At 38.7% G+C, this 17,875-nt stretch overlaps 2 protein-coding genes across 2 annotated transcripts; both read right to left on the reverse strand.

Moving 5' to 3' along the window:
- Nucleotides 1-5,971: 5,971 nt before the first annotated feature.
- Nucleotides 5,972-7,531, reverse strand: LOC122302922 (UPF0481 protein At3g47200-like). Its single transcript, XM_043114391.1, has one exon. The coding sequence runs from the start codon at nt 7,529-7,531 to the stop codon at nt 5,972-5,974; it is 1,560 nt and encodes a 519-aa protein (XP_042970325.1).
- A 6,827-nt stretch (nt 7,532-14,358) lies between these two features.
- Nucleotides 14,359-17,861, reverse strand: LOC122305574 (protein FAR1-RELATED SEQUENCE 5-like). Its single transcript, XM_043118169.1, has 5 exons — nt 15,558-17,861; nt 15,339-15,428; nt 15,131-15,208; nt 14,955-15,030; nt 14,359-14,791 (listed from the first exon to the last, which is right to left on the reverse strand). The coding sequence occupies exons 1-4, from the start codon at nt 17,706-17,708 to the stop codon at nt 14,968-14,970; spliced, it is 2,382 nt and encodes a 793-aa protein (XP_042974103.1). The 5' UTR covers nt 17,709-17,861; the 3' UTR covers nt 14,359-14,791; nt 14,955-14,967.
- Nucleotides 17,862-17,875: the final 14 nt, after the last annotated feature.

Consider the following 17,875-nt stretch of genomic DNA (forward strand, 5'->3'; position numbering starts at 1 on the left):
CAAATTTTTACATTACAACACCCAAACATCACAAACCAACAATGCCCATGAACCAACAAAACAGATTTCCACATTCCAAAAAATAAAAATAAAAAATTTAAGACATCCACATTCCATTTTCTGGAAAAAAGAAGAAGAAGAAAAAAAACAGAGATGAAGATGAAATCAGCTTGGACGTGGGTTTACTTGTATTCGGTGATGAAGATGAAAATAAAGAAAATCGTGGATCACCTGTAAATGGGTTTATAAATAAATGAAATTGTGGGTCACCTATAAATAGGCTTATAAATAGATGAAATCGTGGGTCACCTGGTTTACAAGTGAATGGAAAATAATGCTACGGCTGCTAATATGGAAAATAATTTTTGAATACAAGCATCGTATGCGATGTTTTGAGAATATGATGAAAAATCGTATGAAGTAATCCCAGGAGTGAGGGAGAAGACCAGATTTACCTGCCGTATGCCTCAAGTGTCTTTGTAAAAATTGGTTGTGTAGCTCAAGTGTGAGGGAGAAGACCAAAGCGAATGAACAGCGCGAAATGAAATTGTGCTTCAAGTGAAATGCATGAAAGGAATAGCACGCGGGAGAAGAATTTTTTATGCCAAAATATTGTTTTGACATAGCTCAATAAATTTAACCAATAAAAATATTGAAAGCTAAAATTACTGTTCATTTATTGAGTCTACTGTAACTTTTATTTTTGTATAGTTTAGCTGAATTTTATCCAAATTTTAACTTTGTTGAGCTCACTACTACTTCTCTAACCAAGCTAGCGAAAAACTACACCATAGCAACTAATGATCAATCAGAGTATGATCAGTTTGAACAGACTTTGAATATATACATGTGCACATGATTCAAGTAAGGAATATCTCAAATCTTTTTATTTTTTCTAGGAAAAATTCTCTCTTTTATAATTCCTACTTTATATTTTTTGCTTTCTGCTTGAAATTAAAGGCTTTGTAGATTTATATTGGTGCAAGCTTGTTTGGCAATATTGCATGAGATTTTTTCAGAACTTTCTCACATCTAATTCATTCCAAATTACTGCAAACATGCAAATGTAATGACTTGTTTGGGATCATGGATAACGTGAATATTCAGTACTACTTCAACTTCAAGATTATACTAATTAATAGACAATTATAAGCTGGAAGACTCTTATTATATTATCTTAATTTAGGAAATACATTGATTACATATGCATACATGATCAAGCTAGCCCACGCCTGTGTCTCATGACTTACTTCATCATTCATGATCAAAGCATATCATTTCAGACATGATCCTCACTTATTTAAACTTCATAATTATTTAAAATCCCGTATATTAACTAAATTCAAACGCATTACTTTGAGTAAGATGCATGCCTGACACATTTACTCGGACTTATTTTAGATTTCAAGACAATGCAAACGACATGGTACGTTCGACGCAGGATGCAATACAAAAGCGCTACGTGAACTCCGACTTTATAATTATATATAATTTAAAGAGAAATATGTTGAATCAACCCAAGTATGAAGGGCTGCACATGCACCGTTTTCTTTCTTGGTTGTATTAGGCACCAACTGCAGCTACCAACCATCTACCCATCCACCGTATTCTGCAGCAAATATTGACAAAAGTTCATCTGCACCGAAAGAAGACTTGAAGTTGCATGCTTCTTGTCCCCCATGGTTCTCCTATAAAAGGAGATGAATTTTGAAGAGAAAACCATCCTCACTGAGGTGAGTGATCAGGCAGAGGGCAGAGGGCGAAATTTGGGTTCTGGGGAAACCCAGAACGGAGGCCATTTGAGAGAGATAGAGAGATGGTGTGAGTGTTTGTAAAATTGTACAAACATAGTGAAAAATTGAATTTCCGCTTCAGTGGACGTAGGCAGTTGCCGAACCACTTAAATATTGTCTCTATCTATTGTGGGTGTGATTTCTGGGTGGCCGGAGGCGCAACAAATGGTATCAGAGCTTCGGTTCGTACTACCCAAAAAATTACAGTTGATCAAAATCAACTTTTGATCACACCAAAATGTTCCTCTCATCAAGACGGATCCGTAGCCGCAAACGGCGTCGAAAACGGATGTCGGAGGAGCCCGTACGCGCCCCTGGAAGTCGGAGAGTGCGATGCACGCGCCTCAGTCGCACTGGAGGAAGAAGACGAAGTGGGATACACGCGCCACACGCCCCCACGCGCGGCTGGAGGAAGAAGACGCGTGGAACACATGGCCTCACGTGCCCCACGCGCGGCAGATGAAGAAGACGCGTGAGGGACACGCGTCCACGCGCCCTCACGCGTGGATGGGGTTGAAGACGCGTGCAGGGCACGCGCTCATGCGCCCCCACGCGCACTCGGAGTACTCTGGCGCGTGTTGGACACGCGCCAGACGCGCCTCAGACGCCCTACTGCGGCGCGTGTGATACACGCGCCAGAGAGATTTGGACCGTCCGATTTTCAGATCTTTGTTGGGCTAGATCTAAGCCATCCGGAGTCCGATTTCAATGATCAAATAGTGCTTTCCAACTATTTGGATCATTCCGGACTCATCCGTACGGTGGGAATGTCGAGATTCGCCATCGGTACTGTTGATCTGAACTGTCGATGTGTTGCAGATCATTTTGGGCTAGATCTATGCCAGTTGGAGTTCCATCGCGATGATCAAATAGTGATGTCAAACTATTTGGATTATTCCGGACTCATCCATACGGTGGGAATGTCGAGATTCGCCATCGGTATAGTCGATCTGAACTGTCGAGGTGTTGCAGATCATTTTGGGCTTGATCATAGCCAGTTGGAGTTCTATCGCGATGATCAAATAGTGGTGGCAAACTATTTGGATCATTCTAGACTCATCGGTACGGTGGGAATGTTGAGATTCGCCATCAGTACATTTGATCTGAACCGTCCACGTGTTGCAGATCAGTTGTGGGCTTGATCGTAGCCAATTGGAGTTATGATGGACTCATTGGTTTTGGGCTTAATTTAAGCCAGTTGGGATCGTGAAATTTGATGGAGCAAATTTCAGATCATTGGACGATGCTGATTAACTTGTTATATCAGCAGGTTTTGGCAGTCATACAACTCATGGAGCATATTGTTATTAAGAGGAGAACCGCATCGGATCTCGTTGTGGCTTTCTTTGAAAAGCCAGTTGCAAATAACAAAGTGCAGATGAAGCTTTGGTGTGGTAGTGTGGATACGTACAGTCTAAGGAGGTTCTGTCTAGGAGATTGGAAATTTTAAGTGTGTCCATTGTGACCCTCCAATCTTTCCTGGGAACTGACTTAGTGAGGTACTATTCATTTCTACGGTAAATTCATTAAAGCAATGTCATGAAGAAATTGTTCAACTTCAGAAAGGGCAGAAGGTACTATTGTTGCCCAATAGCATTTGACGTTGTGGTCAAAAGGTTGGGAGATCATGAGAATGGCTATGAGTAATTCTGCAAAGAGGTCGAAGTTGAAGTTTCTCAATGTAAGAGATCTTATCCTGGATGAGGAGGTGCGCAGAAGAGATTCTGGCAAGATTTCGAGTTGTTGGTCCTGAATGTTGATTGTAAGGACAGAGGCAAGTCAAGATCTGGACAACAGATGACTCGCTAGAAATTGTGGCAAGACAGGCCACAAGAGACTGCTAAAATCAGGAGAAAATTGAGAATGATGCTGTGAATATGGTGACTGAAGAAATACATGGCGTTGCATTTCTTGCAGTGCACAATGCTGTTAAAGACAGCTTGAAGATAGCAGTCATTCAGTAGTATTTTCTCAAAGGCGTTGAAGGGCAAATCAATTCCTGAAGTCAACAGTGATACTAGAGACTGGTGAAACGGCTAGTACAAGGAGCAGTTTCGGCAAGTGGCTCCAAGTCAGTAAATGGAGATACTGGTATTGATGCTAATGTTCTCTCTCCATGAAAAAAGAGACATGTATATCCTCATGGCATGAGTTGTCATGATAGAGGATGTGTTAATGTTAGCAGGTCCACAAGTTTACACACAGGCATTGGTTTGGCATTAATGCAGGGTGTGTGGTGGAAATTCATGTCGATAGCTGATGAACTTCCAGGAGAGCCAAACGTGGAAGTTACACCATAGTTTTCAGCAAGGTTATTTTCGACATGGGCCGAAGTGAAATGCTTGGAATTAGTTTATTCTGAGTGGATATGCTTTTATGGTGAAGCATGATAGCGGGAGCTATGAAGATCTTCATTGAGGTGGAGCTTGGCTATGGGACCAGTCAAAGTCACAAGGTGGAGATTGTTGCTATTGTTGCCAATAGCATTTGGTGTTGGAAGGTCACGAAGGATTAATTGGTCTTGGCTCGGGTTAATTGTCGTGTGAATTAGAGAAAGTAAAAGGAACCCAGTTTTACTTTTCTAAAGAAATCTCCCTAGACCACGACATGAAGTATAGGTGTGAGAGATGGGAACAAAACGTCAGATGTTCCAGGGATATCTACACCTAAAGAACTGCCAAGACGATCAGACCTCTATGGTGGTTACTACCTTAAAATGTATCCTGCTGAATGAAGGTAGTGAACTACGGTATGAAGAAAAATCTTGCAAGAAGGGAGATTATGCAAGTCGGAGACTGCACACAAGATGGACACATGCAACTGAAGATAGCAGCAGGATGAAGGGTCAATCACCCAGATCAGAGATGAGACCTCAGCAACAGGCTCTCTGATATGTATCAAGGTCTGTGCGAGACCATTGATTCCCAGTGCAATGGGAGATGTGTTGCCCTATTTAGATGTGTTGATTAAGGGCATTGTACATGATAAACTAAAGTTATGCATCACTTTAGTTAGTCTTCTAAGTTGAAGACATGAGCTGTAAAATTGTATAAGGGATCATGCTGGAGATAGAGCTCGGCATGTTGAGAACCAGTCTCCAAGTTGGAGATTGGTGTGATTGTAGGATTATGGAGCATGGTTTGAAAGCTGTAAAGGCACCAAGCAGATTGTTCGCTTGGATGAGCCTAGAGCGAAGCTCAGTTTACTCAGATTGTTTGCTCGGATGTGGCTAGAGCGAAGCAGATTGTTCGCTCGGATGAGCCTAGAGCGAGGCTCAGTTTGCTCAAGGTGTACATGAGTGCGGACTCATGGACTCGAGCAAAAGAAGAATCCTAGAGAGTTGAGATTGTGCAATTGAGCACTGGTAAATCTCCTCTGAAGAAAATCCCTTGCAAGCTCCGTGGATGTAGACGATGCTGATGCATTTGAAGATGCATTTGGAGAGGCATCTGGATATCCATTTGAAGACGTACCTAAAGATGCATGTGATAGCGGATCTCTCATGGCTGACAAGCATTCCAAGAAAGAGGTGAATTCATTTGAAGAATGAATCAGTTTGCAAGCAGCCTGGTATGGCACACTTGGGTGGAGGGGGTGATTGTTGACTCAACCCAAGTATGAAGGGCTACACATGCACCGTTTTCTTTCTTGGTTGTATTAGGCACCAACTGCAGCTACCAACCATCTACCCATCCACCGTATTCTGCAGCAAATATTGACAAAAGTTCATCTGCACCGAAAGAAGACTTGAAGTTGCATGCTTCTTGTCCCCCATAGTTCTCCTATAAAAGGAGATGAATTTTGAAGAGAAAACCATCCTCACTGAGGTGAGTGATCAGGCAGAGGGCAGAGGGCGAAATTTGGATTCTGGGGAAACCCAGAACGGAGGCCATTTGAGAGAGATAGAGAGATGGTGTGAGTGTTTGTAAAATTGTACAAACATAGTGAAAAATCGAATTTCCGCTTCAGTGGACGTAGGCAGTTGCCGAACCACTTAAATATTGTTTCTATCTATTGTGGGTGTGATTTCTGGGTGGCCGGAGGCGCAACAAAATAAATATAATTCGTAGATCTTGCATGTAGATTTAAATGATAAGATCTATCTATTATATTTATATCTCTCCAAATCATAAAAGTTGTATTATTCATGATGATGATGCATGCTGGGGAACTCGCGACTAGCGCCGAACTGGCCGGGGTCGGGAATTACCTCTGTCTTCTTTGAATGCGAACCAAGTCTGTATGAAAGTTAGGCCGAGTGCTATTATGGCAGCCGAAAAAGCCAGAACCGTCCAGGGGCTTCTGAAATGATCGTGGATGCCTTGAGCAATCCAAGTCTTCCACGGAGTATCATAGTGACTCTGAATGTCAGCGTCGACTGTGGCATATGCGTCGGCGTCAGGAACCAAGTCGGTGCCAATCTCATTGAAGAGTCGAGCCACTTCTTTGTCGCTGCCGAGGTGGTTCTGGAGAATGCCCGCAATCCTCAACTCCATTACGTCGTTGGTGTTATCAATGAGGGAATCCAGGAATGATATGTAAGAGGTGATCTCGAAGTCATTGTAGAAATCCGGACACATCTCGTAGGCTATCAAGTTCAAGAACTTGGGCCCCATTGAGTCATCAACCATTATTGGAGAAAGCCATAGGTGTCCCGCGTAGAGAAATTTATTAAAACGTATTTCTATCAAGGAATCAGCACCTTCCCAGCTCTTCACTTGGATTCCTGCTGCTCTAAGCTCCTCCACGTTGCGACACGACCGCAATGTTCCTTTCTTGTCGCCAGAAGTACTTCTTTTGGGTTTGGCGCCTATGATTCTCGTCCGGAGGAGATCGAGAAGGTGGTTCGGATCCCTTTCCGTAGTCCCTTCCTCGTCGACCAGCACCGCCTTACTCTTGATTTTGTCGTCCATTTTGTTTTGCTCGCCAGCGTCGGGGCCATGACTTTTGCGTTTGCCTAGGAATCCCGGCCACCGGAGAGGCATCCTCGTTTCCTTAGTCCCAGCTTTCGGTGTCGACGCCTGCATATTGATGAACTCGTTGATGCATTTCTCCAATTCATCTTTCTTTGTGCTAGAATTCATCAAATCCTCAAGGAGTTTATAAGGAAGTTGATTCTCCAACAAGAACAAATCCTGTGTCCCAAAGGCCATCAGATCGTATTTCATTTTCCAATCTTTGCATGTATTGCTAACAGCACAATGTATGGACTGTAATATTGCACAACCGTCCACAAACAGCATCCAGGCGAGGTCCTGATCACTATATTTCTCGGTCACCTTCTCGTCGAAACACTGCCTTAGTTGCTTGATGTTGTTCTCAACTACGTTGTACAAGGACACAGCATCTTTACCACTTTCCTTGACGAAGCAGTTTGTCATTCTAAGCTTGTACTCCTCTGCTGGCTGGTATTTTGGCGTATCATGATGGATAGGACCGAGTGCTACAATCCTTGGCTTAAAATACTTGTCGAAATGATTGTGATCTTGCAGCAACAGCGGAACCTTTTGTATTTTTGGTGTAGCCTTTTGACCTCCATTGGGATGATCTCCTGCTTGGCTCAGTTTCTCAAACCTCTTTTTTTTCAGCTCGCAGGCTTCCTCTCCGTGTTCAATAACTTCAACGACCCGCCTCTGCAGGCAGGAAATGTCACGGTCCCTGCTTGTTTCACCAGAAAGGCTAGCCTTTCTCGACAGCAACTCCTCCACGGATATCACATGCTCCCTGGTTCCTGCCATGGCTTACTTATGAGCGTAGGTGCACCCAAGCGTGATATTTGCTAGATATTTGGTACCATTAATGTTCGACTAATGAAGTACTCAAAGAGATCTATCATATAGTCACTTTAATATATTTATTATTATGCACTTCATTGATTTGATTGGTCATATAAATTATTTTATATTAAAAAAATAACACAACTAATTATATTAATAGAGTGTGTAAAAGTAACTGCATATAAAATTTTTGAATACTTTATATTAGGCTTATGGCAAAAAGTAAAATTGCACTTAATCCGTTTTTCAAAACTATCAATTTTAGAGGGATACAAATATTTTCAATTGTCTCAAATATTTTTAAACATTTACTTCCTAAACATTACTTAGTATATACATGCATGGCATCTAATTAGTTTGAGATATCGATTGCAATCCAGACTATCTACCTTTACAGCTAATTAAAGCTTAAAGCCTTAAATCCACCTTGATTTGTTTATTTATTGCTTGCTAGCCAGCATCCCTATCAATATGGACTAGTCTCCTTGATTAGAAAATAAATAGTAACACATCGTTTTGATCTCCGAAAGGAGTAGCATTGATTTGATCGAGGGATATAAAGTACTAAAATTTCCACCAAATCAGAGAAACATTTCCTAATTAATTTGGTGAATCATGTGTATATATATATATATATATGTATATATATATGTTTGAACTTTAATTATATATTAATGTGCCAAGTTAGGATTCAAGCGTTAGTAATTAACTTGTTTTATGGCAGCTCCAATTTGACGAGGTTACGATGATGCGTACGAGGAGTAGTATTAGTACTGATAGAGTTTTTATGTAATTTATCTATGAGGTTTATTACATATAAATAAAGTCGCGTACTAATCTATATATCAATACTGATTCTTTCATATTTAAAATTTAAATTAATATTATTTTTAATAAAATTTATTTTTTAATCAATTGCATTAAATTGATACACATATTAGTACGTAATTGTATTATATTTTTCCTTTACCTATCCGTGGATGTTACTAATTAATTAAGAATTAGCATGTTCCATGCATGCACCACCCGTATGTGATCGTGCATCCTTTCCTTAGGAAATTAGGAGAAAAACGTGTTACACGAGGTATCTAGGTATCGTGCTCTAAACGATATATAAGGCACTCTTGGAATTTTGCTTTTTTCTTTCATTGACAAGGATACCCAAAGCCATGCATTTGCCCCGGCAAGGACGAAAGCAGTCTTTATTACCACAGCAAGTTTAGTATTGAGCGCTAGCTTTATCATTAATTCATCAAGAAGTACCAGGCATACACCTCCTAGTACTTTTAAAGTGGCCCATCTCCTAGTACTTAAAGTGGCAGGGTGATATATTGAAGTTACATCGTAATAATATTGATCTTAGTCTGGGGTTTTCTTTACGCTGAAAAAAGTTGAGAGACATTAATTAATGATATATAGCAAAGTATTATTTATATATAACAGTGGGAATGTTTGTCTTTGGATGTTAGGTAATTATCTCAAATAATTTGTAAATAATAATAAAAATATAGTGAATAGCAATAAAAATATAGTAAATAATAATGATAAATTATTTTTAAATAATAATAGAGTAATCTCAAATTATTTTACTAATCAAACACAGCTTAAATTTGGTTTTGCTCGTTTTTAAAAATGATATAAGATGATATGAGATTAGTTAAAATAAAAGTTAAAAATTAAATAAAATATTAATAGAATATTTTCTTTTAATAATATTTTTATTTTAAAATTAAAAAAATTAAATTATTTTTTTATTTTATATAAAAATTTATAATAATAAAATAAATTTTTTTTATAAAAGTGGTAAGTAAGCCGACACTCACACGGGATTATAGCCTATATGGTCACGAAAAAGGAGTAAAATCCGAAACGGCGGACGTACGTCACATGTACCTTATAGATTCCTTAATATAAGTAGGGCTCAGGGCTATACAAAATATTGAAAAATTAAACCGATTCAGACCGATTGTTGGAGATCGAAATCGGCCAGAACTAGAGTAGAACCGGTTGATGCATAGTAAAATTTATTCAAAACCGATGTCCAGCAGTTCAGTTCAGGTTTAAACCTGGATTAGACCGCTGAACAGACTGATGGTTTAAATATTTTTTTTTTAAATTATACATATATGAAACGACGCCGTTTTCACTTAAACTGAAGTGAAACGGCGTCGTTTTAGAACATAATATTTGAAAAAAATATAAAAAGAATGGTGTTGTTTTAACTCTAGGGTTTACATGGCTTGTTCCTCTTCTTCCTCGTTTCTTCGTTTTCGCTTTCAGCTTTCAGGGTTTTGCCGCCTCCTCTCTCTCTCTCTCTCTCTCTCTCAAGGCGCATGCAGCCACGTAGGGCCACCTTCGTCGCCAGCTCCCTCTCTCTCTAATCTCACAGTACAGTTCGTCATCTCTCTCTCTCTCTCTCTCTCTCTCTCTCTCTCTCTCTCTCTCTCTCTCTCTCTCTCTCTCTCTCTCTCTCTCTCTCTGCGCACTCAGCCATCGAAAACGCCGACGAACCAATTGGAGTTACGCTGAAGCCGAGGACGACGGTTTCCTCTCCATCCACCAGCCAATTTCGATCGAGATGTGCATCGTTTAAGGATATCGGTGCAGTGTTAGTTTTGGAAAAAAAACTGCACCGATACATTAGTTTTCACCCCTAGTAGGGCTCACTATCATTAATGCTCTCAATTAATTAAGACAAAGGGCATTATTAATATAATAAAACCACTTTGTCTCACTAAATATACCACTCTTATTCATCGCACACTATTTTTTTATTTAATAATTAAAAAAATAATTTTAAGTGTATTGGACCATTGGTATATATATTTTTTTAAAATATTTAAAATTATTAAAAAAATATGAAAATAAGATTTAAAAATAAAAAGTCTAAGTGACACACCTGGCGATAATAACTAGGCGGGATGGTAGCCTGGCTCTTATTAATATTACAAAATGCAATTGGGAATTTATTTATTTATTTTATACATTTTGGGAGGGAGTTTGGAATCTAAAAATTTTCTAAAAATTTGATAGTTATGCCAACCAGCCACAAGCCTTTGGCACAATTGGGGATAGTTAAGACAAAGGGCATTATTAATACTACAACTGCTGTTGTGGATTTAAAATCTCGTTTGATTTTATAGATGAATTGAGATAAAAATTAAGATTAAATAAAATATTATTAAAATATATTTTTTAATATTATTTTTATTTTAATATAAAAAAATAATTTATTTATTTTATGTTACATGAAAATTTTAAAAAATTATAATATTTAATTTAGATGAAATAAGATTAGTTAAATTTTTTTTGTCCTAGATGTTTTTGATCGTCTGAATTTAAAATTGAAAAACTCCTCTTGCAAGCGCTCAGTGTACGGTGCGTACCCAATCATGGACTAATACTAACGTGAAAAAATGAAGGAAAACTCTACTTGCAGGCGCAGGGGGAACGAATCGCGCACCAATTCTGACGTCATCATTTAAATTAAACGGTGCGTTTTGTATTAAGTGAAAAGAGAAATGTCTCGTGCCTTATTATTTCGTTTTCCTCTTCCGTCCCATTCACTATTTCGTTTTCCTCTTTCAACAACCCTCCCCCCGTTAAGCTTTCCCCTCCCCCGGTGACTTTGGATTTAGGGTTTCTCCTCTATCAATCTCTCCTCTATCAATCTCTATTATTCTTCATTTTCGAAGTTGAAGAACGTGGAAGCCGCGGTGTAGATTTATAGAGTTTGAGAAAAAACCCTAAATCGAGATTGTAAGGCCTCTCTCTCTCTCTCTCTCTCTCTCTGGAACTGTTTTTGGGTATTTGATCTATTATGTATGATATATTGGGGGTTTTTGTTTTCATTATTATGGATATTGTTCCTGAACTCCACGGCGTAGATCCGAGGAGTTTGGAAACCCTAAATCGAGCCAAACAGGTTTGTCTCTCTCTCAGTCGTGCTTTTGGTTATTGGATCTATTTTTTTAGATGATGAATAAACTAGAAGCCCCTAATCTGTAAGAAGATTTTTTTTAGGGTTTTTGTTCGGAAATTAATAGTCTTGGGTTCTGTAGGGACAGTTTTTTTTTAGGGTTTTTGTGAGAAATTTAATGGTCTTGGTTTCTGTACGAAGATTGAGTTTTGTATAGTTATTTTAATGTTGACACCCAGAAAGCATTGGGTTTTGATGTCCTGTTTGGCTGCCGAGAAAGTGGAAGAGAATAGCTTCGAAAATTAGAATTTTTTTTATTTGTAAAAATAGAGTTTATCTTCAAGCATGTTACGTTGTTTAATTTTTGTTGAGAATATCTTTTGTTAAACCAGTTTGTGTGTTTAGATGGGGAAATTGTTCAAGACCTAAGTAACGAAGGTCTCCTAATATGAAACCATCAAAATCTAACAAGCCTAACCCTAACAAGCCCATCTGAAGTTTGTACAAAACTAACCCTAATAATGAACCCCCCCATCTGAAGTTTGTAAATCACTAACCCTAACCACCCCCCCCCCCCCAATCTGAAGTTTGTAAATCACTAACCCTAACCCTAACCCCCCCCCCCCCCTCAACATCTGAAGTTTATAAATCACTAACCCTAACCCCTCCCCCCATCTGAAGAGTGAAATCATTAACCTAACCCGTGGAATTTGTGGAATTAATTGGTCCTAGAATAATTATTTGTCCACTCATATTATAATATAAATTGATCAGCTAGAAAAGTCATAGAATTTGATCTTTTGAGCTAGAAAACTCATAGTTGTAGATCATGTAAGTGATTACTCTTTAACTTTTTTTTTTAAAAAGTAGCTAGGTAACTGCTAGCTAGCCCCTTTCTAGAACAGTTAGCTAATGTGGCCTAATTTTTATTATTATAACGTATTTTGTGCTGCTTTTATAATTTAATTTACACTGCATAAACATATATGTCTAACAAAATTGAAGATCTTACCAATAAATAAGCATGCTTTCATATTACAGTTAGATGATGTGGCCCATTATAAATTCTAAAATATTTTGTTCTGCTTTGATATCTAATTTTTAACTACATAAACATTTAGCTAGATTGTCTTGTGCAGTTTTATCTTGTGCACTTTTCATTCTGCAATTAATGTTATCACCATTGTGTCAACTTGGTTTAAGTTCATAATTTCTCTGTTTTCCACATAACACTCCCCTAACAGTAACTAAGTTGGTCCACCTCTCTTCTCTTAAAAAATACCTCTAAACCCGAGATTGAAGTACAAATTTTAAACACTTTTTTTTCCCAGCAACAGTAAACTCCATTACCTTACTCGGAAGACAATTGAAAATGTTGTCTAGAGAAAAGGTATCGAGTGAAGATTCTTCTTCTTCACTTGTTACTCATACTTTGTCAAACAATCCAATGTGCACTTGTGGGTCACCTGCTTCACTTAGAACATCGAATACGCCAAGAAATCCAGGTCGATCATTCTTTGGGTGTTCCAAGTACAATTCTCAAGTAAATTGTATTATTCATCTTTTGACTTACAATATCCGGGCTGCAGCCATAATTTTGAAAAATTTACAAAATTTCATTTATTTGTTTATACAGGGGTTACCACACTGCAACTTTTTCAAATGGGCAGATAGCGATAGCTGCCATGAAAGGGAAAAAGAACTTGTTAAATTAAAAATTGAGATATTAAGAAAGGAGGAAGAGCTTCACCTTGCACAAGCAGAGGCTCAACAAATAGTCAAAGAGGTTCGAAGAAGAGAGGAAGAGGTTCAAAGAAGAGAGGAAGATGTTCGAAGAAGAGAGGAAGATGTTCGAAGAAGAGAGGAAGAGGTTCGAAGTTGGATGGTCGAGGTTCGAAAAGTCTTGGAAGAGGTTCGAAAAATAGATGGGGAAATTGTCAAGAGTGACTTGGGAGTCCAGCGTCAATGCACAAATATAAAATTGTGGTGTATAATTTGTATATTACTTTATTTGTACTTCTCACTTTCGCAGTGAATACCCACTGATCGTTGTAACCTGTGTATAAAATTGAACACTTGTGTTTTTCTGCTTTAGACTAGTAGTTATGGAAATGTGTATAATATTTTAGCAACAAATCCATAGTCTGAATTGTGGAACACGTTGGTCAGTTCTGGAAACTGCATCTAACTTGTGGTTTTCAGTTTTAGGAAGAAGGCCTATTTGGAATGTATTTGGCATGTACCATGTAAAGTGCTGATTGTGTATTTGGAATGTATGAAGATGATGCTATTTGGAATGTATTTGGCATGTTTTGGGAAAGGGCTGATTGTGTAGTTGGAATGTATGTCTTGTATTTGGATTGTCTTTGGAATGATTGTGTATTTGGAATGATTGTGTATTTGGAATGTTTGAATTGAAGTGTATTTGGAATGTATGAAGGCATGTTTTGGGAAAGGGCTGTATGTCTTGTATTTGGAATGTATGAAGATAGTTTGTCTTCAGAATGTATGATAGTGTTGTGAACTTGGAAACTGCTCTTTATTACCAACTTGTTCAGGTGCTCAAATCTGTGTAATTCATTCATACAGCCTATGATGCCGACATTTTTTTACACATTCTTTCCCGATAGTCTATTTTCCACTAAGAATCTGATATATGCTCATTATTCAACATCCATACAGCCTATCTTGTTAAGTGCCACCACATAGTAGGAATTGGTCAAAGCTAAAAAGTAGCTTCATAAATTGTGTACGTGAACTCTCAGCATCCACGTGTTATCACTTGTATGAACAACTTATCACCACATTGCACCAATTACCTCCTATGTTGCCCAGAACATTATAACGTGGCAAGTAAAATCTGTGTACATTCCTCACAAGTTAACATATATTATTCAAAAATAAATAAATAAATATCAAGTCAAGCCATATACAAAGTTTTCCCAATCACGTGTATTGCATCAAAAAATAATATTTACACCATCTCATCTACTATCCAACCAACATACAAATATCCACATCATCTCCTATCAGGAGCACATCAAACCTTTACATTACACCTTGTTCCACCCATCAAAAAATAATATTCACATTGCAACTGTCCACCCATCAAAAAACCAGAGCAATCTGTTGCAACTGTCCACCCATCAAAAAAGCACCAAAACACCAACTGTCCAACATCTTGCCATCACCTTACTCGGCTACTTTTGTACAAATCTTGCCATCACCTTACTCGGCCACTTTTGTTAAAAACTGCAGGTAATCTATTGCAATTTGCTACTTGAACTGGAATCAGACCATCCCTGCAGTGGAGTGACAAGTATGTGCATACAAAACCCAGATTTTCTCAATGAGTGCAATAATAGACAAACATATTATGAAAAAACCAGAATTTTCAGATTTATGCACAATGCATGGAAACAATATTCCCCTGAAAAATATTTCAGGGGCATTCGAGATACAAACCCCATCAACTGACTTATTCCCACGGTTGTGTCTCAGGCAAGCTCGACGGCTGGGTTCCATCCGTCCCAAATTGCATCTGTGAGTTATAATATATTAGTTATAAATTTAAATAAGCAACATATCATTACAATATCCCTCATCTACACAATATTCACAAGTTAAAGAAGAATATTTACACTTTCTTGAGTCTCCTGAACGGCAACACCGAACTCGGTGGCTCTAAAGTCCAACACTTCTATCGTGTTTTGAGGCGGCTAACAAGAAATCTAAATTTGTTAGATATTATTTTTTTAAAAATAATATATATAACACCAAACTGAAAATTAACAATTGAATTAGTCCATCTGATTTATTCAAAAAGATACCAATATTTTTATACATTACCTGAACTGGGACATTTTGTTCAATGGGAACCTCTATTTGGCCAAATAAATTTCGACACGTTCTCACAACTTCGTCTTCTAGTCCATGCGGCTACGAGGTACAAAAAAAAAAAAAAAACCGTAATAAGCTGAGTGTATGATAAGAAATATGTATTTTAGGAAAACCTCATTTTGAAGTAATAGAAGCTGAAAGTCATTATGCATGGACTACTCAATGAACCTGTTTACGTTTAGCTTTATGACTAGCCTTCTTCGTCGCGGGTTTCACTCTCTCAATCATTGATTTTTTCCTAAGAGAAGGCGGTCTGCCTTTTCCTCGCACTACATGGGGACTAAGCACTTTGGTTGAACTCGCAGCTGTCAACTCATCGGGTGTATGAATTACAACCTTAGACGGTGGCTTATTCGTGCGGTAGCTATTGTTCAATGCATCTAAATTAGCTAGAATATCCTCAGTGTGCTCATCACATGATGCTGCATTTGTGGCTACTTCGTAGCATTTCTTGATGATACGTGAATATCTCCTCACTTCAGGCCTCTGATCAACAATGTCATAACTACTTCTAATAAGAGTGTATGTTCTTTTTATGTCTTTCCTCCATCGATCTAGTATGTACTTATCTGGAACTGTACGGACTTTGTTAACTATCATAATGCCCAAGACATGTCTACACAAAATCCCTCTCATCTCAAACAAGGCACATGAACACTGCACTTCACATTCGGCCTCATTAAAGTAGACTGTGTGGGTAACCTCTTTGATGAAATCGTCAACATTCACTTCATCTTCGACATGGTAAGTGGCAATTACCCCATCCTTGCGGTCAAGAGTTGGAAGAGTTGCAAGCATCCCTATTACCTCTTTCTGAACTTCTCTAAATTTATTGCAAGTGTATATGTCTTGGAAAATCTTCTCAAGTGGCGAGGGAGATACAACGGGAATTGTGACATTGAATGAGTGGAAGTCTGCAGCACTTTCATTCTCAATCTTCTTCCTCAAGGCATTATCGAACTGATCGACAAACTCTTTTAAGTTTGTCCTCGCATGAACATACCCATCAAAAAAAGCATTCATGCTCTCGCTTCGTTGGGTTGTACTCATTCCAGCCCAGAAAACGTCTTTCATGAACACTGGTGCCCAATATGTACGTTCATCGTATAAACTCTTCAACCATGCATTATCCTGCAAGTTGTACTTCGTAATTAACTCCTCCCAAGATCTCTCAAACTCCTGTATTGTGTGAGAGTCATATACACAATTTAGCAACTGAGTTTTCAACCCGGTTTTGTATGCACCATGTGAACCTAGTTTCTCGGGCAATTTTTTTAATATGTGCCATAGGCAAAATCTGTGCCGGGTATTTGGAAATACGAGACTTATTGCATTTTTCATGGCTCTATCTTGATCTGTGATAATCGCCTTGGGAGCTTCACCATCCATACAGTTCAACCAAGTATGAAACAACCATGTAAACGTTTCTGTATCCTCGCTAGAAATTAATGCTGCCCCCAACAAAATTGACTGGCCATGATGGTTTACACCAACAAACGGTGCAAACGGCATCCCATATCTATTTGTCAAGTATGTCGTGTCGAATGTGACGACATCACCAAAATATTTGTACGATGCCCTACTTCGTGCATCCGCCCAAAATACATTCCTCAACCGCCCATCATCATCCATATCCATTAGTGAAAAAAACCCGTCATTCTTGTATTGCATCCGGGCAAAGTACTCACGGAGGGCTCCAGCTCCACCTTTCCCAAGTCGAAGGTGACGTGCCTTGTCGATATAGTTACGACAGTCTTTTTCATTGAAAGGCAGGTTTTCAAACCCACCCGCTTCTTGCACAAGAGAGGCGAAACTCTTGTTCATTCTAATCCCAGCCTGATCATTTATATCTAACACCCTCTTCACAGACTCGCTGACTTCTCTGTTGCAACGAAAGAACCTCGACTTCTGTGGACTTAGACCGTGATTATGAGAATTGTTAACACTCGACAACTTCAACACCCCTTTCTTGAATAAGGCATTTATCCTTGCCTTACAGTCTGTCTTACACGTCGGACGTGGTCTAGCGACATTTGACGTACGGTTCCGTGCCTTGCCACCCCGAGCACAGCCCAATGTCACATATCTAACACTCCCATCCTCAAACCTATGACTCCTTTGTGTCATTATGGGAAAGCCGCTTTGTTGCCCATATCTTTTATAGTAACAAAGTAACTCCTCTTCAGATTCAAACACCATACCCAACTTCGGCTCCTCAACGATTTCGGCACCCTCAGTATGGACAATATTTTCTGCCCCAGTCCCAAATTGATCGGCTTGTTTCAATTCAACATGATCATGATACGAGGACGTAGGCATACTATTTCCCGTAGAGTCTAGATTATGTTTTTCAAGTTCAACGGCATGGCTTGAACTTGAACTTGTAGAGTCTTCTCCAATCGGAGGGTTATCTGATGACTGAAATGGAGGTAGCGGATTTGCCTGCAGTTTACACCCACAAAATGGAATAAATTTTATACACTCTG

The sequence above is a fragment of the Carya illinoinensis genome, chromosome 3 (assembly GCF_018687715.1).
Source record: "Carya illinoinensis cultivar Pawnee chromosome 3, C.illinoinensisPawnee_v1, whole genome shotgun sequence".
Classification (NCBI taxonomy): domain Eukaryota; kingdom Viridiplantae; phylum Streptophyta; class Magnoliopsida; order Fagales; family Juglandaceae; genus Carya; species Carya illinoinensis.

What these genes read in the sequence shown, in the direction of transcription:
- LOC122302922 (XM_043114391.1), bottom strand. Translation starts at nt 7,531, where the DNA reads ATGGCAGGAACCAGGGAGCATGTGATATCCGTGGAGGAGTTGCTGTCG.
- LOC122305574 (XM_043118169.1), bottom strand. Translation starts at nt 17,708, where the DNA reads ATGCCTACGTCCTCGTATCATGATCATGTTGAATTGAAACAAGCCGAT. An exon ending in ATAAAGCTAAACGTAAACAG is followed by an intron (nt 15,429 to 15,557) that starts GTTCATTGAGTA and finishes TGTACCTCGTAG; the next exon opens with CCGCATGGACTAGAAGACGA. An exon ending in TTCAGGAGACTCAAGAAAGT is followed by an intron (nt 15,031 to 15,130) that starts GTAAATATTCTT and finishes TATAACTCACAG; the next exon opens with ATGCAATTTGGGACGGATGG.